Source organism: Streptopelia decaocto (assembly GCF_964273445.1).
Source record: "Streptopelia decaocto genome assembly, chromosome: 1".
NCBI classification, from domain to species: Eukaryota; Metazoa; Chordata; class Aves; order Columbiformes; family Columbidae; genus Streptopelia; species Streptopelia decaocto.
In genome coordinates this window covers 136,520,167-136,543,712 of record NC_138663.1, presented here as the reverse complement: position 1 = coordinate 136,543,712, position 23,546 = coordinate 136,520,167, and the positions used below count along the sequence as shown (strand labels likewise).

Genomic DNA, 23,546 nt, shown 5'->3' with positions numbered 1-23,546 from the left:
TTCAAAGGCAGGTAACTACTGGGTTAGGTCAGGAGACCAAGATTGGGCAAAGAGCCAACAGGAGAAAACTTAAAGGTCAGGGACCTCAGGGAGTGTGAAAACCTCGTTTTTACTCCCTGGGTTGTGTTTTAAATCTAAAATTGTCCCATGTGAGAAGCCTAAAAAATCCAAAGAGTAGACTTTATAATGTTGCCCCCTGTAAAAGAAAGTAATTGTGTCTGAGAGAAAAGATGTCACAGATTCAAATCTCCTTTGATAAAGGGAGATGAAGTGTTGGGTTTTCTACTTGCTGGAGTGCTCTTATTACTAGGTGGCTATTAGTGAAAGATGAAGTGATTTGGCCAAATCTACACAGCTAGTGACAAAAGTTTGAGTTTGAATGCATCTCCTGCCCTGTTGTACTGGACGTGGTATCGACACCTCTATCTTCTTCTTACCTCATTTTATGTTTGTTTTGACAGAAGCAATGGGCAGTGATTGTTCCCCAAGTTTGTCAGCAACCCAGAGCAGCTGCGCGCACTGCCTGTTCTGCCCAGCCCTCTGCTCCACCACTGGAGGATGAAAAACACCCAAAATATAGCCACACTGATCAGCTCCTGCTGCCCAAAAGGTGGGGACAGAGCTGATGTGGTGCCCTGTGATCCTACAGCTCCTCATCTTTGACTTCGTGCACTGGCTCCCATTCCCCACCTGGGAGAGGAGTGCTTCCCTTCCCCTGCGGGCTTTGTGTTTTTAACCATTCATTAAAACTTACTAGATGTGATTTCCATTCTCGGCTGGCCCAGCACAGAGGCTGAAGTCCAGAATGGATGTGGGTGCCTCGGAAGATCCCCCGTGGCATATCGTCAAACCTAAGCTTCAGTACAGCAGCTGCGAGCTGCAGTGGTTCAAGGACAGGAGTTGTAGCAAAAGCACAAATATGGACCTGTCAGCCTGAGGCTGGTATGCTCTCAAAACAGCTTAAAAACAAAGCTAGCTTGAGAGAGGCTCTCCCTCTGAAGGATGCACTCAGATACCCACATGGATCAGCCTTCAGTGTTGGCGAGGGAGCTGTGCTGAGGCGCCTCATTTGAGGTTTGGGAGTTCAGAAGGGACCTGGTGCCTACACCTCGGCTGAGAACTTGAACTGCCTTCACTTCAGGTTGTTTTGGAAAATGCTGTCCCAGATCCCCGGGCCCAGAGCCCTCTGGATAAAGTTCCTCTCCCGCTCAGGGAGACCCGGCAGGTACTGTACCTCAAAGGCCATGCCTCCATGTCTCGCTGCAGACACTAGAAAACAGGGGCAAAGATATGTGGACCTGAAGGTGGTGTTCCTAGCGTGGAACCCTGCTGCAGCACCATCAGGCGCCTCAGTAGCTTCAAATCACATATACAGACTTGTCTCCTAGACCTCTGGAGAGGAAAACACCTCTCTGAGGCGGAGGTGGGTGAGAATTGCTCAGAGATGGGGAACCCTCAGCCTGCACTCGTCTCCTGTCAGAATGTCAAGGAATGTGGAGAGGCATCATCGCAAAGCATATTTTGAGCATGTAGATGACAACTGAAATAGCAAATGTCACAAGGTTTTCCAGTGGAACTTTGAAAGGCATGTGTGGCCCTGTGAAGAGCGATGAGACAGTGTCGTGTGGAGGGGTTTCCCTTTCCCTCAGTAAAACAGGAAGGCAGCCCACAAAGGAGAAGGTGGCAAATGAGGACCAGAGGAAGGACGCACTGGGTTAAAAGCACAAGTGTTGGTACCATGTGTGTGTGTGGGGAGCAATGTTGCTGTGACTTTTCCAGGAAGATTCCCTGAATGACCCAGAAACCCCTCTGAGCACATCTTGAAAACCGTCTTCACTCAGGCCGTGAGAAACAAGGTTTTAGGCATTCAAAACATATTGAGGATTTCACAGATGGGGAAAGTTATGAGCAATTTCATCATTCCCTGCCCAAGAAATTCTGGGCTGGCAGTAGACTTATTTATTTCTTGATTTATTTATACTAGAATTCTTCTTTGCCTATTCCTTGTTTAGTTTTGGTTTTTTAGCTTAGATCACCTGACATGCTCATGAAGATAGAATATTTCACCCTTCGCCGCAGACTCTCACAGAGCAGTAAAGCCTAGCGTTCACCAATGAATGTCATATGTTCTGTGCTCCCTGGGGTTTCTTTACAATGGTGTCTTAAACTGGCAAAATAATCAGAAACACAGCAAGGAGGGGAGTACAGCAAAGGAAATTACAGTTCCTTTATGCAAGAGACGGGGGTGGCACTAAGTTTCTGACTACCAAGCGAACATAGGGAGGTAAAAACATGTGCAAAGGAGTGCTTCACGCAGCAGATAGCCCTCACGGGATCTCAGCAAGCTTCCATGAAGGGGGCTCTTTGAAGAGTATCTGAGAGAGGGAGTCAGTCTGTGTTCCCTCACAGCTGTGCATCCTGCTATAGGAGGGGGGCTAAAATACAGGAGGGGATAGAGGGCATGAGGTGCCTCTTATCAGAGAGGGAGGTGGGAGAAAGCAAAGAATAGGCAGCAAATAGAGAAATGGAGACTGTGCTTAGTGAGGCTTATGCCAAGGTCTTTCTGGATGAACACACTCAGCACCACAAGGCCACCCTGCAGCTATCTCAGCATGAAGGAATACTGAATGGACCATGAAAACAGTGTCTTCTCTGGGCCCTAAAAAGGTCCTTGCAGAGCAAGGGTCTGGCATACTGGCACTAGGTAGCATGAAGGAAGCCCAGCATCTACAAAACACTTTTCATTCTCCATTGGTCAGAGCTTTGTGTCCTGTCCTCTGCAGGAGGTGACAGGCCTTGCACTCCAGTGGGCTTGGGCAATCCAGCCCTGCCACCAGGCAAGTGGGCTCAGTGCTTTCACCCAGCATAAAACCAAGATTAAGTCCCCTTCTTTGTGGTTTTGCTGAATGAACAAGAGTGAGTGAATAAAGGATTTATGATCCTCTATTTTCCCCTCCGAGATGGGCAGGGTTTCTGCCTGTATGAAGAGGAAGGAATATGGTGATTAATTCCCTGGCCTTTAACCTCACACAGGGTCCCCCCATGTTTTTAGAGAGTTCTTCTCTCTGCATCCCTATCAGAAAGCAAAATTATTATTCCTGGTTTTCCCACTGGGGATGTGGATATGCGCTATACTGTCATTTCTATGCCGGTTGAAGCCTGCTCTCATGACCAGCACTATCGCACCGTCTCCATTCTTGCGGGTGGAGAAGAGTTTCTGTGAATCAAGAAACTCTGTCAGTCACTAAATTGTGCAGGACTGAGGCCTTGTATGGACAGCGTGGATGTGCACAGCTGATATTCCAGGCTAGCAGACATTTAGAGCTGTTCAGCACAAATATTCTTTTCCCTGTTGAGCAGCCTAAGGACAGCAAGGACTGCTGCTGGCCAAGGCATATCAGCTCAGGGGAGGTGAGTAACAGACACCACGAGTTAATGTGGCTGATTGTGAGCAGAGCTGAGTGGGAGAGCCCAGGAGTGGAGCAGTGGTCAAAGTTACAGGCTTCAGAGAAAGTGAACGCAGTGAATGTAATAATGAGGGAAGCTGCAGATCAAGCCTGAAGTGTTTAAAGAAGAGAAGGCATCCCAGCGCCTGGTTTTTACTAGCATATTAGTATCTGATATTCATATTCTCAGAGACTCATCCACTTCACCAACCAATAAATATTACTAACATTTCCTGTTGCAGAAAATACTATTGACAAAGGAGAGAGAATGTCAAGAAAGTACTTTTTAATGGTTATTTATTTATATTGAATGTTACTAGAGCGTTATTAAATATGATGTGAATAGTACAATATTGGATTATTGTCTTTTCTTGCAGCCTAAGTGCTTACTTATTTTCCAGGAAAACACAGCGGACTCTGTAATGGAGAATGTATCAGTTTTAGTTGTTCTCATTTCAATGGCGCTCCTTCAGTCATCACCCGACCCAAATGCTACAAGAGAAACTCAAGCAAAAACATTTCAGGTCCCTGAGACTGGTGCCTGCATTTTGGAGAAGAAGGAAGCAGAAGGAGACAGGAGAATATAGCCTAAACTCCATAGGCCCATGGCATCGCTAGCAAAAAGCTGTCATTGGGGTGATGTGGTGACCATCCCTACTCAGATTGCTCTGTAAAGCTGCCGGCCACAGCTCAGAAGTGGGTGGCCATCAAAACACAGGGCAGGCAGGCAGTTCTCCATCACAAGGGAGGGGGGAAAGGTGCCGCAAACTGTCTTGGTGCAATGGCAAGCTGCGTTGCATGGTCATGCCTAAACAAGGCTGCTGGTGGCAGTGGGTGGGCTGCTGGATTTCTGTGGAGGTCTACTTGGTGATGTTATGAGGTCTGTTCTGCAGGGTGCACGGTATCTACTCCAGCTCTGTTGGGCCAGCCAGCTCCTGCACACTGTCTGCCCCTCTGGGAAGAGCCAGGACAAGCTTTCCTGGCAGCAGTATGGTAAGATACAAGGGATGTCCTGCAAGAATGTGGTGCCACAGTCTCTCCCAATTGGTTCTGGAGGCCACAAAGCCTCTCAAGATATGTTTTTCAACTTCCTTCCTCCTGGAGGAGGATCAGTTGCTTAGGACAGCATGTGATGGGAAGCAGGTGAGGGCAGAAGCTTGTGGTCCTCTGCAATACAGCCCACTGCATCTTCTGGGTAAGGTGGAAACACCCAGGAACAGCATCAACAGGGTAAGGAAGTGCAACCTTAAGGTGTTACAAGGTCTCGTCTTCCTAAACTGCACACTGTTTCAGTCCCTGCTTCTGCCAGGACCTATAAGCTACAACCCACAGAGAAAAATGTATGAGCTCTCACTGGGGCACTAGAGGGCAGTCCAATGGGATCAGGTAGAGAAATAACTCTTAGTTCTTCCTTCTTTCTCCAGACCAGAAGAGAACGGGTGCAGCTATTTGGCTAATCCACAAGCCTGAGAGAAGCTAGTAGACCCAGGGTTCTGTTTCTAATGTTCTCACTGATTTAATCTGTTATTTGGCCAAGGTGTGTCACATCAGCAATCTGTAATTTTGGTTTTTTTTAAGAAGGAGGGACCCACCTCCCAGAAATATGGAAGCACTTTTAAGACTCTTTTGAGGAAGCATTGCTAAAAATTTAACACACTAGAGTACCAATCAAATTCTTTCCTGTGTAATAAAAAAAATTACACTCAGAAATGTGTTACCTGAAGTGCAATGTTAAGTTTACAAGCCAAGATCCAAGATCCTCTGAAAGGCTGAGAAAGAACTGCTGTGGCCAAAGGTACCTGAAACGCCCACCCCACTAGAAAAAGCTTTCATCCTCAAAAAGGAGGGACAGCTCTGCTTGACCATGGTGGCTGAAAGCCTCTGCAATGCCTGTGCAAGGATTAATGCTACCTTCTTCTTTCCCATGATAGAAGCCCTGAGTGTGGGGAGGGCAGTGAATAAGACATTTCTACCATCACTGCCTGAGCACTCTGCTGCAGTTTCAACAGGGATCTAGTGCAGGCCCTTTGAAACAAGGCAGGGAGAAGAAAGGAAAAAAGCAAGCAAGAATGAATCTTATTAAATGGTGCGAGGCACTTCTCTCAGTCCGTCATCACATTCAGGGCTGATTGGAGGTGAAATTACACTTGGAGGGAGGGGAAGCCCCCTCCCCTGGGACAATCCAAAGGCTCTTGCACAAACTTAATTTCAAGCTCTGTTGAAGACAGTGTTTGTCCTTTTTTTCTTTCTTTTTTTTTTTTTTGGTATGCTTTCAATTTAATTTCTCAGGCAGACGTGAAAATGAGAAAGGCAGACCTTTGACTGTGAAGACAGCCTGGTGCCTGCTTCTTACAGATCCAGCCTCACATTGTTTTCCTCCATCACTGCCCTCAATAAATCTGTGCACAGTGTTTGCTAAAATGCCCGCCACCTCCCTCCCACGCTTTGGTGTAGTCAGTCAAATTTTTTTTTTTTTTTTGCATTTAAGCAATCCTATTCATTTTTAATTCAAAACACCCCACAGCTTTTGACAGCTCAGTTGAAAACGGGAGCACTGTGACCTTGAACAGGCTCGGACACACTGGCACCATGAAATTCTTATCTGTACTCTGCTCTCCAGTTCATACTTGATCTCTTGTGAGAAAAAAGGTCATGGTGGTTTCTGACCCACCCATTTCAGTGATGACGGCTGAAGGGGAAGAGGAGGAACTGCATTTGGTTTTGTAAGGCTCCCGAAGGAGTAATTCCTGGAGATTCAGCTCTCACAGCCCACACAGAAACACGTGCTGTTCAGCTCTTCTGCAGATAGTTGATCTGGCTACTTGCATGTTAGTTTTCCAGTCATGAGAGCATACATACACGCACGTAAAAATACATATTGGGGTAGGCTGTTGAATTTTCAGTTGACCTGCTTCTTCTGCCCAGGAAGTGACACAGGGTGACAATTTGTACAATTAAGCCCTGACTGCAAGGAAGTTAACAGAGCCGCTGGTGCAGGACAGTTCCAGCGGGTCCAGCTTCTCCCTGTCTTTGAGAAATATGGAAGCAGACAAGCCATGCCCAAATTATTCGTACAGTGCAATTTCCTACTGTGACCCAAGGGAGGATTGCAAGCAAAGCATAAAGCATAAAGCATGAAGTAGTACCAGGCTCTAAAACAATTGCTATCTGCAACTCCAGCTCACACCACAAAAATCTTGGTTCCTCTGTTTGTGTCGCCACTGGCGCAGAGATTAATTCTTTCCTGTCTGTGGGATTGTACTCACTGGAGCTTTCAGCAGAAAAGAGAGTGTTGCTTTGTTTTATGGAGGAGAAGACAAGGAGGATGGGTTTGCCATGGTCATGGAGGGAATGGCACAGGAAGAATATAAACAGTAGAGACTCACAGTGATGTGCAAGAAAAGCAATTTTTGCAGCAGCAGCAGTATTGGGTGGGTTTCACGAAAGCAAGACTTTGCACAGGCAAAATAAACATTAACTACATTTTTTATTTTAAAAAACAATTAATTTAAAATTAGATGTCAAATGATTACAATTTATATCCAGGCCTTAAGCAACCCACTTAAATTGAATAATGGGTTGTTCTGCACAACAGAATGACTGAGGTCAAGTTTGCTAAAAATGTGTCCCTTACATCTTAGTCCAGCTCTGAAGCAAGAGTACTCTCAGCTCCCTGTACAAATGCCATCACTCTCTCCCCCATCTGTTTCCCATGTGTCGTGGTTTAACCTCAGCCAGCAACCAAGCCCCATGCAGCCACTCACTCACTTCTCCTATAGTGGGATGGGGAGAGAATCAGAAGGGTAAAAGTGAGAAAACTTGTGGGTTGAGACAAAGACAGTTTAATAGACAAAGCAAAAGCCATGCACGCTAGCAAAGCAAAGCAATTCATTCACTGCTTTCCATAGGCAGGCAGGTGTTCAGCCATCTCCAGGAAAGATGGGCAACATCACATGTAATGGTTACTTGGGAAGACAAACACCACCATTCCAAACATCCCGCCCCTTCCTTCTTGTTCCCCCAGCCTTATATACTGAGCATGACATCATATGTTATGGAATATCCTTTTGGCCAGTTTGGAACAGCTGTCCCAGCTGTGCCCCCTCTCCACATTTTGTGCACCCCCAGCCTACCCACTGGTGGGTGGTGCGAGGAGAGCAAAGGCCTTGGCTCTGTGTGAGCATTGCTCAGTGATAACTAAAACATCCTTATGTTATCAATACTGTTTCCAGCACAAATCCAAACCATAGCCCCACGCTAGCCACTGTGCAGCAAACAAACTCTATCACAGTCAAAACCAGCACAACATGCCACATTGTTTGGGGGACAAAAAGCAGCATGTGCTTTGCCTGGTTTGGGTGAGACAGGAGCTGACTGCCCAGCCTGTGGCTACACCTTGGAGATAAGGGGATGCTGAGGTAGGGGTGCCTGTCCCTCTCGCAGCCACAAATTTCCTTTTGACTACCCTCCTTAGAGCAAACCCAGCCCCTGACTATTTTTGAAGACTTGCAGGAATTTAATATCTCTAAGACTTCTTTTCCTCTGCCTAATTTGAGTGAAAATGGGCAACACATTAAGAATCGGTTATGAGAACAGGCAGACGGACTGACAGCACAATCTTGGAAGTCCCATCTCGTTAAGAAATCACCCAAAAAAAAAAAAAAAAAAAGAGATGGATGTAAAAGGCAACATTTTAATGGGCTGTGAGGCTGTGACAGGAGGTTCCTCGCTGTGCAGGCTATGCTGCTGTAGACCCTTCAAGTGTAGGTAGAGTGTATTCATACAATTATCTTGGTTGGAAGAGACCCTCAGGATCATCGAGTCCAACCATAACCTAACTCTAGCACTAAACCATGTCCCTAAGAACCTCGTCTAAACACCTTTTAAACCCCTCCAGGGATGGTGACTCAACCACTTCCCTGGGCAGCCTGTTCCAGGGCTTTACAACCCTCCCAGGGAGAGAAATGTTTCGTAACACCCAATCTGAACCTTCCCTGGCGCCACCTGAGGCCATTCCTTACAGTTCATCTCTTTCTGCTCAGCTCAATAACCAAGTCAGAGTCAGAACTGCGGCTGTGCTTTGAAAGAGCCACGGTGGAGCTCAGCACCCGCCCCACCGCTCGCCGCTCCTCCTCAGAGCGCCGTTACCCGGCGGCCACCCCAGCCGAGGGCCGTGACAGCGTGGGGCCCCGAGGAAACTGGTGGACTACAGCTCCCAGCATGCCGTGCGCCGGCACGGCACGGCCAGACCCACCCTGGCGCCGCTTTGCATACTGGGAGCTGTAGTTTCGCCGGACGGCGGGAGGGGGTGCGCGCCGGCTCTCTCTGTCATGCAAACCGCGGGGGGCGAGGCGAGGGGCGTGGCCACGGGTGCTGCTGCGTGACCGTTGGGCGGAAACGGCCGCGCCGCCGCTGTCGTGCGTACACCGCGTCTTCATCCCGGTCCGGGGCGGAGCGGGGGGAGGCCGGGCTGCGGGCAGCCACCGGAGGGGTTTACAGGAGAGTCAACGCCTGCCCACACACCGCCCTGTCCCGCCGTGTGCCGCTCTGCCCGCGGGCGTCTCTGCCTCAGAGAGCCCGTTCCGCGGAGGCAGGCGTAAGGGTGTGAGAGGGCGGCCGCTGAGCCGGTGTCGCTGCCCCCGTGGCTCTTCTGCTCTGGGTGGGCTTGTACAGTTTGTTTTTTTTTTTATCTCTTCAGTCCGCCTCGCAGAGCCTGCAGCAGGAAGGGGTGGTTTGGCGCCAAGGGTCCTGATGAAGCCGTGCCAGAAGAGCAGGCTGCCGCCTCACAAACTTTGAAGAGGAGGAAGAAGGAGGTCTTCGTACGCAGTGATGCAGCCCAGAACGTAGAACGGCAGCCCGTGGAAGGCAGTGAAGCTCCTCACCACTCGTGATTCCAGAGCATGGGCTAGAAACTATGTCCCTCTCCCGTGTCGAAAATCCTTGTTTTCTGCTCTTTCTGTTTGTCTTCCAAGCAATATTTATTCTGATACTCTACCGAGGCGGACCTTCAAATGTGTTTCGTGGGCTTTTAGACTCGCATCAGGTTCTGGATTACTCAAAAACCCATGACGTGTATACAAACCTCAGCTTGTTCACCCAAGCTCCTAATGAAGAAGCCATGCCATACTGCTCAGCGCAGTCACCAATATTTGGTAGGTGTGAACTGATAGTTTGAAATAACTGCTTTGGTACATGATAATGCTGAACACTTTTAAAGTTGTATATTTTTCAAACTTTTCCAGTTTAAAAGTGGTATACTGATGTAATAATTACACTGATAAAACTTTATTGTGCTGATGAACTCATTTTTATTGGTTATACCAATAAAATATTAATTATAATTATATTGTTATTAGTAATATAATTAATAATTAATAAATAATGAGGATAATAAATATAATTATTATATATTATTACTATATAATAATTATATTATAATTATAATATTAAGGATTTGGCTACTTTTAGAACAAGGATGAAAACAGTGCATGGTGTTAATACCAAGGTAGTAACACTTTTTTTTTTCTTTTTTTTTTTCTTTTTTTGTTGGCAGACCTGTATAAAATGCACCAATGATTATACTTTGGTAACTGCCTTATTTTGACCTCTGACACCCTAACTCCTGGTTTGTCTCAGTCTTATATCAAGTCTGTAGTTCATTATAAATTGACCCAGTTAACTGTTTAAGTTGGCTTTAAATACTGATCGTATGAGAATGTAGCTTGGCACCTTGCTCTTCATGGTGATGTTTTTGGCCTATGATTGCCACGCATCCTTTAGGCTTAAAACTTGCCCTTTAAAGTCTGGTCACAGGTCAACTTGTATTTACACTAGAACAAAATTAGAGCTGATCCTAGAGGCAGCATTCATCCAGCTGCTGCACTAGTAAAACAGTTGAGAAACTTTAAGTAAATACAAAGTCAAAGCCATAAAGCAATGTTGTTGGTAGTAAAGTGGTGCATCTCTGATACTAGCAAATCAGTTCCACTCAGCCAGCCAAGAATGGATGAGTTCTGTCAGCATGCACTTACGGGTAGTTTGGGGCTGCCTGCTTCTTAGAGTGCTGTGTAGTAAGTTACTCTTGTCTGTTTTTTCCATACTGCACAGGTTTCTGTATGTGTGAGTATTGCATATAACTAGTCTTAGAGCACTACTTGGTAGTTGCCCTGCTGTTCTAGGAAAGCTCATCACTACACATGGAGCACAGGAAGAGCAAATGGCTGACCTTTGTTCACAGGTGGAAGTATTGTGGAAAGCTACCACTGGTGTTACATCTTGTGTCAAGTTGCTTACTTTGGTTAGAGAACTCCACTGAGATGCTTTGGATGAGCCTCCATTTTAGGCTACAATATTCATACTGATGCCTGTTCTTTTGAGAAGCATCTTCCTTCCTGTGTTAAATTAAACACATCCAGTATGTACGATGAAATTGTATGACAATTTTGGGGTATGTGCTTCAGCATTTCCCTTGGAAACAGCTCAACTAAGTAAATACTAGCATACTAACAGTACAGACCCCTTGTGCACAGCTGCCAGTTGGAATGGTCTTACTGTAGGCTCTGTTCATCACTGGCTACAGCCTATCAGTTCTTTTGGGAAGCTACAGTTCTGAGTTTCCAACTTAATTGTTTTGTTTGAAAAAGAACAGCAGAAAGGTGCCTGCACCCTGCTCATATCCACTACTGACAAGAATCCATGGTCCTGAAAAGGGACAATTGAGAAAGCTTTGGTCTCAAACAAAAAAAAAAACTAGGAGCAATTCTGTGCAGCTTGCCTACAAACCATCAGATAAGCAAGAGTAGTGACGTATATGGTGGAGGCAGACACAGAGTAAAATTACACTAATCAATGTTCTGAGAGCCGTGAAATCTTTTTAAGACCTCCTGTGCATCCCTGAAAATGCTGAGAACAAGGGGATTGGCCTGCACGTGGTACTTCAGAGCTGAAATGAAAATATAATGTTACAGACAGAAACAATCAGTAAGTTGACTGGGAGGGGGGGAAAAAAAAAAGGCAAAGTAGTTGTGGAAGATGTGCTGCATAAAAAAAATAGAACTGAGCATATGAAGCATTGTTGCTGTGAAATACATAATTTGGAGTATTGATATAGATGCAGTTTAAGAGAAATGAATGTTCTACTACAACTTAACTTTTACTTGATGAAATTTCCCTTTAAATATAAGAAGTAAACTATTCTTTGTGGTATTACTATATGCCAGCCTCTTCTGGGTGTGGTGGTGTTTTGCGGTTTTTTTTTTTTGTTTGTTTTACTCAAGAAATGTGTGCTACTCTGCAAGATAGCTGCACTTTGTATGTGATGGGCGTGTATGAATAGATACATAAATACTTTATAAATGTTCTGATTGGTTGTTATCATATTCTCTCATGGGACTGATCTCTCTTCGAAGCGTTATATCTGAGAGGACAATGCCTTTTAATATTAATTTCATAAACTCCATTAAATGAGATTTCAAATCGATTCTTGAGGACTTCAGCTCCAATTCGGAGCTGGTAATAAGTCACTGTTTCGACTCCAAAACGTGTTAAAGTGATTGGAAGAATGCCAAATGGCTTAAATGGTTTCTGCATCAGGACTTCATTTATGAAGTGCAGCACTTTTTCCACTTACGTATATAGTAGATCATTTTGATAACTGTTTGAATGTATGATCAGCTTGCAGTTCATCTGTCTTTTTCCTGCCTCCTGAATCTATAGCATCTTGCTTCTTCCAGGGGCGTGGAGTAAGAATTAAAGGATAATTGCTGAACATCTCTGCCTTGGAGGAACTGGACTCTTAGTGACTCTCATGTTACTGTTATAAAGCTTAGTGGTGTCCATTGAACCTTTTGTGACTGACAACTTGAAAGCGTTGTACTAGATATGCAGTGCCTTTGTTAATATTGTGAATAAGTTACTCCAGTTCCCTTAAAGGTTTAAGTTTCTACACAAATAACCAGTTGCCTGTTTCTTTTTCCCTTGTTTTCGGAAACAAAACAAACAAAAAAACCCCAAAAATGAAGTGTTTATAGGCTAGAGTTGTGCTTACTCAAACTTAATAATGTAGCATTTAAATTCAAAATCTGACTTGTTCACATTGCACACAAATTGTGTTGGTTTGGTTCATCTTTTACCAGGAAGAAGCTTGATGCTAGAAGACTCAGTTGTTGGTTTTGTTTGTTTATAAGAGGTACCTTATTTCATGCATGGTATGTGCCGAACAAGTTGGTTTGGCCCTTGAGGATTTCAAAGAGTTGAATATTTTATCTGTAACTCTGCTGCTTATAATTTGCTCATGCTATGGAAGATTATTTTTTTTTTTTCTCCAAGCCTTTCTTATAGTATTTACTGCCTTTCACTCCCATCTGTTGCAACCTTTTCATGAGTGTGACCATCTGTTGTGGTAATGAGCAGCTCCTGCTACGTTTTCTAATGGATGTTCTCCTACTAGAGTTTCTTCTCTTGGATTTAAAGAGAAGTAAAAAGGTGGTAATGCTGAGATTTATTTTCAGCTGCATTGGAGGCAGCCTTGTATTCTGTCATTAGAAACTGGCGCTTAAATTACAGCTGTTGTTTTGTTGCTTTGGGGTTTTTTTGTCTTTTTTTGTTTGTTTTTGTTTGTGTTTTTCTTTCATTCAAGCAGTGGTAGAATTATACAAATATGACTACTAATATACTGTGTGGTGCTGTGCTTTTTCAGTGAGATATTCATGCATGCTACTGTTCCCTTTTGTTTAGCTTGTGTAAGTTCTGCTTATTCTAGTTGAACTCAGTAATTATAGCTGCTAAGTCTGAATGTGTAGCAAGAAGTTTAGAAGTCATGTTTCTTTCTTAAGATGGAATAGAGCTGCTCAAGATCCATAGATCCCACCCAGCAGTCAAACGTTTTGCCTAGAAAGTAAAGCAAACAGAGAGTATGCTGTCACTAGTACCAGCTAACAATACAGACAAGAATTTGTGAGTTTTAACTTTATACACTGAAGTTTCATATTAGTCAAATACCCTTCCTGTGATGGTACAAGCACAGAAAGAGTTTAGGAACCAGGCTATGGAGAAATTGCTTGGACACTTCAGGTTGTTCATTCTGTACGTTGTCTGAACTGGAATCATGTGCTTTCTACCCTAAGATGGGTTGTTCCTCCTTTCCCAAAGCTGCAGTGTTGTTTTTCCCTGTTTGGGCCAGCCTGTAACTGCTCTGTTCATATCTGAATTTAATTAGATTACAGTGCATTAGCCTTTTGTTAGTTGGACAGGAAGGAGACCTGAGAGCCAGAATTTAGTTTGTAGCCAAGGAAGGTATGACAGCTAGAGGTTTGGGGGATATAAATCACAGACTAACTTTTTTTTTGTGTTTCTTTGGTGTATACTAGATTGAGTTTCTGAGCTGAGTTGTTTGAGGTATGGAGCCAGGCAGCTTGGGAGTGCATGATATTTTGAAAAACCTGAAAGATGCAGGTATTACCCTCATGAATCATATACTTAGGTATAGAAGGAAACATTGCATATTATCTTACTTATACCTTCATGTCCAAATTTAGATATGATTTTTTTGTAATTTAAGGATTATTGTTACAGAATCTTACTGTGCTGTACAAAGAGCCCTGATTGTATTATGGAAAACAAAACCTTGCCTTTGTGGGAGAACAAAAGGAATTAATTCCCTTTCTTATATTTTCCTTAGAGCAATGATCTTCAGTTGAAATCCAGTTTGAATATAACATTTCTTTAGGCAAGCTCCAGTTGTCATCAAATCAGTGGTGCTTAAGTTAAAAGATCTGATAATAAGGGAGTCCATAAATCTAAAAAGCAACATAAACTACAGGTTAAAAACAATGTTGGACTGAAACATCATGGTCTTCAAGGCTGAAAGGAAACTGTCTGCATAGAAGTAGGTAATAACTTCATAAAATCTTAGCCATAAGGGTGACCTAGATTAATGGGCCCGCAGCACGATTCTCTGAAGAACTACTGTTCTGTTTCAGGCACAAAGGTGTGGCAATATACTCCGGTTTCCTGCTGAGGGTAACACAGCCATAATAAATTTCCTGTGCATTTTAGATATTTAAGGAAGGACTGAAAAGCAATACTTAAAAGTCAGCTATTGCAAGATCCTGCTGACAAGCAAAATTCAGGTTTTCATTTTAAAAACAAGCAAATAAAAACAAACATGAAGTTGGATTTACAGTGGCTAGAACTTTTTGACAACATGAGGAATAAGATCAGTGGCTGTTCAGACTAACCTTCAGGAAATGCCATTTTGTGGGTTACTCGAGGAGGGAAAGGAGACCCCAAATATAGGTTTGCCTATCAGAAATGTGAGGTATACCAACTTCCACGTACTAGCAAAATGTTTCCCAGATCTGAATGGACAGCTTGAATCCTATGCCAAATTTAGTCCCTAAGCCTTGTTAGTGCTCCAAAGAAAAAACAAAAACAACCCCCAGAAACCCATGGAGGGATGTTGCTTCCTTCTGTCAGTTAAACAGGATGTGGATGAGTGCAGGCTCAATTTTTTTTTCGTTAGAGTTGTAGCAGAGACTTGAATGTAGGAGAATGTAGGATGGGCTTGAAGAAGTTATTGTTTGGACTCACCCTGCTTAAACAGTTAATTAGACTTAAAACACACTTGTACCTTTCCCTGTTCAAATGAAAGCTACTAAACAACAGGCTTAAATATTTGCTCTTTCTGTCTCAGGCTTCATTATCAGAAGTATTTTGAGAGAATAAATTATTTCAGTGGTTTAAGAGGTAATCTGACTTACAAGATACTGAAAACTTGCTTTTAGACAGCCATAGCATTCACTCTGAGCTTGGAAGGAAATCTTATTTATAGCTATTTAAACATAAACAACCCAAAAACTTGCCTCACTGGCTTCTGAAACAAAATAAATATTTTATCTTTCAGCAGCATGGCTTGTCAGAGAATTGTTGGTCCTACCTAAGCTGTCATTTGAAATTGTCAGCTTTTAATTGTGATTTAGGTGAAGATTTCTTCCTAGTTCATTTAAGTAATAGATTTTAATCTTGTTCTGCATTTGTACTTTATTTTCCTAGAAGCTGACAGTAGTTGCAAACTATAAAACACTGATTTGTGTATAAATATAACTCTTCTGCTAGTGCTGGCACTTTTTCTCCCTACCCAGAAGGACAGACATTTAAATAATTGCAGAATTTGTTTATTCATATTATAACAATATGAGGCTTGTGCTAAAATGGTGATTGACACTTTATATTGGTTTTCTTACTTGTGACTTGTCAAGCTTTTTCTGTCTGAAGAATGGAAGAATATAAAAATGCAGATTTATTTTTTTTAATTAGGTAAAAACTGTTGAACATAGCCAGTATGTTTAGTGTTTAAGATCGAGGTGCTGAGTAGAAGAACTATCATATCTAGTTTCATTTGCTAACCTGCACATGTTCCTGAAAATGTAATGTCTTTCTTCTTTCTCAGTTGTGTCATCTGCTTTTCCCAGAATTTTGAAGTACTGCCTGCTTGTCACAGTGTATGTAATTAAATAATATAGTAAATACAGCCATTGTGGCATGTGATTATAACATCAAATGGAACTTGAAACTTTTTAAAAGATAAAGTTAACATTTCCTAGAGCATCTGTATTTGTACAGGATTTAAACTATTTCTTCTCCAGCCTACTGAAAATCCTTTTGGACATCTTTTTCCTTGAATCTCTTCTGAAAGAGGCTTAGAGAATTTTTTCATATGGGTAGTGAAAGCAGATACATCTGTTCATCTTGATTCATTTTCAACACTGTTCTTACAGTGAATACAGTTATTCAAGGATCCCACCTAAGCAACACAAGACAAAAGGTTTGCTTGTGTAGCAGGGAGCCGATACCAGGAACAGGCAAGCTGCGCAAAGAGCCCGGTGAGACTTCCTGGCTGTGCCAGGACTGGGGATGCCTCTGGCAGGTATCCTGCTGTCCTGGTGTGGAGCTGTGGGGATGTGACCAGCAGCCAGTGGTGGAATTCATCATGTGGGCACATCTGCATGGTGGTGTTAACTCTTCTGTGGTAGGGCTGATCTCCTAAGCAGTAAACATATGCAGCTGCTCTGATGGGTTTGAATGAAGGTTGAGAAACATCACTGATCTTTTTTTATTTTATTTTTTCTGTCTCTCCTTACAGTTGGTCCATTGACTGTTACCTTCAGAGTGCTCCCTAGTGAAAGAATGATAATAAAAAAAAATCCCTTTGTTCAGGCTGGTGGCCTCTACAGGCCACCCCACTGCGTGGCCCGCTACAAATCAGCCATCCTTGTAGCCTACAGGAACCAGGAGAAGTACCTTCGCCATCTTCTCTACTACATTCATCCTTTCTTGCAGCGCCAGCAGCTCAGCTACAGTATCTACTTGATTCAGCAGGTAAATCTAAATCGGATGTGCCTGGTGGCAGAGCTGAGCTTCCCAGTTAAGGGTTATGTTCTGAACAAGAAATGTGAATCTTCCAGTGTGGAAGTACTGTTTTATGCAGGGGTTAAGAGCACATGAGCTATGTGCTATCCCATCTCTGTGGCTGCTAATTATTGATATATCAGACCACTTGTCAAGATTATAATTCTGTTACTGATCTGCCTTTTTTTTTTTTTTTGTCTTCTAGGGGAGTAAAATTATCTATGTGGTAACTTGTATTTTCAGCTGTTCAAGAGCTAACTGTGGTTTGTCTGTAGCATGTCATTGTGGCTATTAAGCAAAACTGTTGAGACTAAATACTGAAGTGAAGTTGGATATTTTTAGTTTGTATCAAATAAAAACATTTGGCCTGACCCTGCTGTGGCCCAACTTGTGCAGGTCAAACAGCCATTTTAACTGACCTGGACTGGTATTGCAAAAGATGACAGTTGAGAGAGCAAGTTTTAGATTCATCCCTGACTGGGAGGGAGAAGCTTTTTTGTTTGTGACCAAGATTTGTTCTCTCATTTCTAAGCTTTTATAAGCAGTAGTCAGGGGAAAAATGTGAAAGTGCAGAAGTACACCTGCAGATTGACTTTTCTCTTAAAAGTCAGCCTTCTTTGGGTGCCACAGTGTAACCCCTGACACAGCAAAGCTTACAATTGCTGAGCATTATCGTAAAGAGAGTGGGTAAAATTTTCGTAGTCTGGGGTTTCAAGTTTGTAGCCAGTATTGATTCATTCCAGTGTTATTCAACTGAATAAGGCTTTTCTGCTAACATAAATTTTAATTGAGTTATCCTCTTTGTTGTTTTGGTGAAGAAATGTAGGTTTTCTTTTCCAGGTGGGGAATGGTACATTTAACCGAGCAAAGCTGCTCAATGTTGGTGTCCGGGAAGCCATGAAGGATGAAGACTGGGATTGCCTTCTCCTGCACGACGTGGACCTAGTGCCTGAAAATGATTATAATCTTTATGTTTGCGATGAATACTATCCCAAGCATATGTCTAGTGCCATGGATAAGTTTCAGTACACGTAGGTGACTCTATTTTTGGGGGGTGTATGTGTCCTAATTTGTTCACTTTCTGTGTGGGGACAGTGAAAGATACAATCTTTAAGAGGTTTTTTGTTTGTTTGGCACTAGTGACTTCCCCAGAAAAGGGTATTATTGCTCTAAGTATGCAACCTTGAAAAGTTCCTTGCCAGCAGTTCCCTGTTTCACTGTTAGCTCGGCGCCAAATGACTGGCAGATTTCTGTTTGCCTTTATGTCCAGAATAAAAGCATAGGGTGGAAATTGTTGGATTATGTAGAAGATGTGTGATAGGATGCAAGTATTTTGAACTAACCAAAGATGGGAATTTCAAAACCAGCTTTACTTTGGTCTAGGGGGTGGGGGAAGAACAGGGGAGATGGCACATGATAGAAATGACACTGGTTTTGCTCTTCATGACTGTAAGGCATGTGATTAATGTATGTGTGACTTGGATCACGTTAGTTTGTTGAGTACTGATATCAGCCTTCAATATTGATGCCTTTTTTTTTTTTTTTTCTCCCCTCTTTCAGTCTTCCATATAAGTCCTTTTTTGGTGGCGTATCTGCTCTGACTCCAGAACATTACATGAAGATGAATGGGTTTCCAAACACATACTGGGGCGGTGGTGGCGAAAATGATGACATTGCTACAAGGTACTAATGCACAGGGCAGGCTTAAAATAGGACTAGTCTGGGCAGTGAAACATGTAGCATTAGCCTAAGAAAGGAACTAAGATGCAGTTACTTAGTGTGCTTGCAGTATCATTAAAATCCAAAATGCTGTTGGCATTGGGAATGATTAATGTCAGAAGATGCTCAGAGTCTACGAATGTAATGATTGTGTGCTGGGAGGACAAAGCCTTCCTCAGACTCTGGAGGGTGGAATGTTGCTTTAAATCCTTGTGCCTTCATTTGCCCTGGAGTGCATCCAAGGGTTTGTAACCACCAGTAGTTGACAAGTGACCCCACTGACATGAACAGCACCAAGTGAAGGAAGGAATCTGTAAGCTTGATGAATAAGAAAACCAAGAAGGTACTTATTAATTCTCAGACAGCTGAGAATTTAAGTTATGTTGGGCATCTAGGTTGCTCCAAATATTATCTAATCACCAATACTTGGAATTAAGGAACACAATTCTAACTTCTCTCTTCAGTGCTGGGTAATGGAGAAGCCTGTGTACTATCATGAGTCGGTGACAGCAGAATCTGATTTTTTGTTGTTTTTTTTTTTTTTTCCTTGCACTTAAGTTGCCATGGCAGCAGCATGCTATAGAAGTGAATACAATGAGTTTAATTTCAGCTACTGTGCCTAATGTGAATTCTTCAAGTACAAAATCATGGCTGTAGCTTTTTGATTCGGCTTTGTAGGTGCACTGTGCACCTTCATCATCCTGCACTGAAGCAAGCTCACGGGGAGTTTATAAAACTAAACTGACAACAAAGGCATCGTGTGTTTTTTTTGGTCTTGCACAGTGTGACAAGTTACACAGTTTCAGTGGAATGTTCTGTTCAAGAACCATAGGAGTTTTTACAAAGCAGTATTCTTCTGGGAATTTAAAGTCAGGTTTTCTAACACAGAATTCCTTCTTTTCCATTCAGAGATAGCTAACTTAATGGGTGTGTGATTGTTCAGAGATTGGGCATTTACTAAAGAAATTGAATGCCAGCAAAATAGATCTGTAAATCAAACACTACAATGCTGGGTCTATTCAGCTGTTCTTGGTTTAGGCACCTAATGCAGTTTTCAGTCCCAGTGGCAGAGTCATGCCAATTATGCACTTCCTTATAGAAACCTCTTACGGCAAGTAGGTTATGTAGATCCCAAAATAGCCCTTTCTTGAAGGGAAGTACATCATGTGTTGTTTCTCTAAAACCTCGTATAAATGATTAGCAATGTTCTCACCCATAGGTATATGGAGGCCATGGACAGTACTTGTTAATGATTTATTCACATACTGAAGTCTCAACCTGGAAAAGTGAGGAATGAGGTGGCTGGTTTTGAATGGCCAGCTTGGTGCACCTACTTGGTTTTGGAGGTGCTCAAGCACTTGCCACATAGCAACAAAATCTAATTACTATTTGAAATTGGACATGGGAAATGTAAAAAAAAAATCCTGTGTAAAGATGATTTTTTTATTTTTTTTTATTATTATTATTTTAATTTTTTTCCTCCCTCGGATACTGTGTATTACAGCAGTTAGCAGCCAGCATGGTTTTTTTTTCACTACATTTGCTATAGTCGGCAAACTGCAGTATTTTATGATACTAGTCCTAGCAAATATCAGGATCTACCTTTTAGTAGAAGAAAACACTAATTGGAACCACTTACGTGTTAACATTATCAACTACAGGGAGGTATGTTGGGTTCTTAACAGTAAATTAGTGTGTTAACAGTTTCATATTATGGTTTTAGTTTAATCTTACAATGCAAAATCTGTAACTGCAAAGCTAGTTTAGTGTTCTGGCTTTTTCTTGATTTTGCTTGAGCATGCAATAAGCTTATACTCAGAAAACAAACCTTGTCTGAAATAATAGTATGTCACACTGTCAATGAAGTGTTGTAATCATTTGATGGCTCTAGACTAAGAAATATTTTCAGTTCTTTAGTCTCTTTCAGCTTTATAACATCCTTGCTTCAGCACAACTTGCTGCTGTACCAGATCTCAAGAGAAGGCAATTGAACGTTGCAAACATGCCAGTTATATAATCTCAACTGAACAAACATTCATTGTTACGTTCACAGGAATTTTCTCTAAGAGCTGCCCTGTGATAACAGAGGCCTGGTAGCCCTAGCACTATTACAGGCACTTTTTGTTAAACTAGCATAGATGCCATCAGCAATGGGTTGCTTGAAAGTCACTCAAAATGCTGGATTTAGGAGCTCTGCTCTGGAATTTTGAGCCTCCAGTTCACTTTTTTTCTTATCTGTCCTGCAGCTCAGCAGCTCACATGTATTTGGCTGGTGCCTGTATTTATCACTGATCTTTTATGAAGCTGGTCCTCTAATCAGGCTGTCTGAATGAATGGCACTTTTCAATGAACAGAGAGAGGCTTGATCTTAAACTCAGGACTGGCTTCCTTTCAGAAACTACCACTTTGGGTTTGTGTGGGGTTGGTTTTTTTTGCCTGTTGGTTTGTTTTGTCTTGTGGTGGTTTGTGTGTGGGTTTTGTTGTTGTTGTGTTGTGGGATTTTGTTTGGTTTTGTTTTAAGTTTAGGTAATAGACTTCTAGGCAGTACAAGCTCTGCTCTTACAAGGAAGTGAAAATAATAACTCAATTGTCAGATTCATGGGAATTGCTCTTGCATGCCCTCTATGCTGTTGTTCATTCTCTGCTTGCTGTAATCCTGTGTACCCCATTGAACTGTGTTGCAGTTGAGCTTTCTAACCCAAGCCTGGTTAGAACCTACTAGAGAAGACAACATGGCACTGTGTTCAACTTGTTCCTTCAGCTTCTGCATTTTGCTTTGATTGTATTAACACTGAAAATTATCTCTGACTTTGAACTTTCCTATAACTAAGGCGAGAAATGCCATCTTTATGCCTAAGCAAACATTCTGTTTGTTGTTTTAAAGGATTCAGTTAGCAGGAATGAAAATAGTCCGGACACCACCTCACCTTGGACGCTACAAAGTCATGGACTACAATCAAGAGACAGAGACACAAGAGCCTTGGAGAAGGTAACTTGTTTTGAGGGCCTGGGGCAGTTAGGAGGCTCCTCTTTGCCTTGTGGTAGGTTAACTGTCGCCATAATCTTCCTCAGAACAGACAGTAGGTGTATGTAATGCCAGTGCTTGTTTTTCTGCTTTAATGTAGCTATTTAAAGAAAGCTCCCAGACAGTTTTCAGCCAGATCATTCTGTTCTTGTCTCTGCATTTGAAGGGTTTCTCCTAGTTTCCTACTTTTTTTTCCTATTGTTAAGGACATATACTAGCTAGGAAGCTAACACATATCAGACTTAAGCATCACTTTATTCAGGGAATAAAATTAAAAAACAAGAGTGCCTGTCTTATAAATAGGGTGAGTTGAGTTTGAAGAGGCACTTTGTTACAGCTTCCATATAATAAAAACTTGCTCTTCAATCTGTGCAGATTTACAATGTGCCATTAAAATAGTGGAAAGCAGCATAGTTTGAAGACATAAGTGCTATGAAGGACTTTATAAAAGACTGAGTTTTACATAAAAGAGCTAGAGGGGAGGGTGTTGGGTCAAGTGTTGTGGAGGCTTCTCATACCAACAGTGCAGCCTTCCCTCTATCACCTCAAAACTCAGGTTTCCATAGCAACCCTGTCTTAAAACCTACCTACAGCAGCCTCTGTACACCGTTGCTGTGAGCCTCTGTGGTGCACTCCCAGGTCTCTAAGCTGGTGCCAGTTTCTTAGGTTTTTTTTTTTTTTTTTGCAGACTGTAGTTGCTGCCACACTAGTCTCCCTCTCTGATCAGATTGTGGTCCAAATTGTCCTCCTTGTTTAGAATACTCAGTGTGATCTTATACTAATCTGTTTAGTCTTATAAAAAGTCTTCTCTCTAGTCTGTATCATGTGAGAAGAATTTTCTTGGGGCTTTTCTGTTAACACCTTTCATCTGCTAAGCCCTTGTCCCATCACCTTTGTTCATCTAACTGCAGGTATTCTTCATTTTTCAGTCCTACTTCCCGACACAACACCAGAAAAACATGGAAGGATGATGGAATGAATTCACTGGAGTTCAAGCTCCTTTCCAGGACAAAGCATCCTCTGTATACCAACATCACTGTGGACATAGGCTATGTTCCCCCATTTTCTTAAGAGAATGAGAACAAAAGCTGAGTGTGGGCTCAGCATGGCCACATGTGTATGGGCATTCAGCCTCTACCTCCTGTTGTGGTGTGGAGTCTGCACCACCCTGGACTAACCCTTTTGTCTTTCATGCATTTCACTTTTCTTCTGACTGTTTAAGATTTAGAAGAAAAGGCTTCAGGAACAGGCTATAATAGGTAATAAACAGGATGTGGCTTACTGTAAAACCTGTCAAAGCACAGACTACTGAGCCAGACCCACCTCCCAGCCCTTGGGGATCGAGGTCTCCTTGACAGTAAGTTAGTGCAAGTTTTCCTGAACCTTTGTTCCACAGCCTGGATAGCTCTGTCCTGCTTCTTACTGAAGTGTTAATTGGGATGTAAGCCATTCTGTCAGATGGGCCTCTGAAGTGTGCAGTATTTTGAGAAAGCGTTGAAGCCAGTTACAGGTCTGTAAATATCTTTTGTGAATTTGAGTAAAAAAATGATTTAGGTGTTTGGGTTAAGATTTTCTAGAATATTTAATAAGAGAAAAATAAAGGAGAAAGTTACCCTGAAACCAGATAAAACAAGAGCTCTGTGGGTTTTTTGTTTGTTTTTCTGGCCTGATCCACCAGTGTTTAAGTATTTCAGGCTGAATGGGACCTGAGGCTGTCACTAAGTCTAACCTCCTGCTCAGAGTAGGGAAATTAATCTAGTATTTCAGCTGTTGTCCAAACATTAATTATCTTTCAAGGTTGATCTGTCTTCAACAAATACTTGTTTGAAAAAAAAGAAAACCACAACACTGAGAACAACAAACATGCCAACAGTAGAGCTGTGACCTTGGCAGGAATACATTTGTACTTACCTGACAGACCTTCTTCCTTCTGTAATCTTTCTTTCTCT

The 23,546-nt window shown here is 42.5% G+C and overlaps 2 protein-coding genes across 4 annotated transcripts in view; both read left to right on the top strand.

Moving 5' to 3' along the window:
- The window catches only part of LOC309453012 (galactosylgalactosylxylosylprotein 3-beta-glucuronosyltransferase 1-like), a 30,213-nt gene extending 29,115 nt beyond the window's left edge, over positions 1-1,098 (top strand). Inside the window, exon 6 of the mRNA XM_082076073.1 lies at positions 462-1,098. The gene's annotated coding sequence lies outside the window, so the exon portion shown is untranslated. The remainder of the gene's footprint in view (positions 1-461) is intronic.
- A 7,699-nt stretch (positions 1,099-8,797) lies between these two features.
- On the top strand, positions 8,798-23,197 carry LOC309450883 (beta-1,4-galactosyltransferase 3-like). 3 transcript variants are annotated; one of them, XM_082074068.1, is made up of 7 exons: positions 8,798-8,863; positions 9,145-9,598; positions 16,588-16,823; positions 17,694-17,884; positions 18,414-18,536; positions 21,457-21,561; positions 22,527-23,197. In XM_082074068.1, exons 2-7 carry the CDS (start codon positions 9,361-9,363, stop codon positions 22,666-22,668), a joined length of 1,035 nt encoding a protein of 344 aa, XP_081930194.1. In that variant the 5' UTR covers positions 8,798-8,863; positions 9,145-9,360; the 3' UTR covers positions 22,669-23,197. The 3 variants fall into 3 exon arrangements, with proteins under 3 accessions (XP_081930194.1, XP_081930193.1, XP_081930195.1); XM_082074067.1 differs by lacking the exon at positions 8,798-8,863 and adding an exon at positions 8,876-9,042; XM_082074069.1 differs by lacking the exon at positions 8,798-8,863 and adding an exon at positions 8,876-9,048.
- Positions 23,198-23,546: the final 349 nt, after the last annotated feature.

Excerpts from the sequence above, each read along its gene's own strand:
- LOC309450883 (XM_082074068.1), top strand. The coding sequence starts at position 9,361 with ATGTCCCTCTCCCGTGTCGAAAATCCTTGTTTTCTGCTCTTTCTGTTT. Across the intron at positions 9,599-16,587 it reads AGCGCAGTCACCAATATTTG|TTGGTCCATTGACTGTTACC; the intron begins GTAGGTGTGAAC and ends CTCTCCTTACAG. Across the intron at positions 21,562-22,526 it reads ACACAAGAGCCTTGGAGAAG|TCCTACTTCCCGACACAACA; the intron begins GTAACTTGTTTT and ends TTCATTTTTCAG.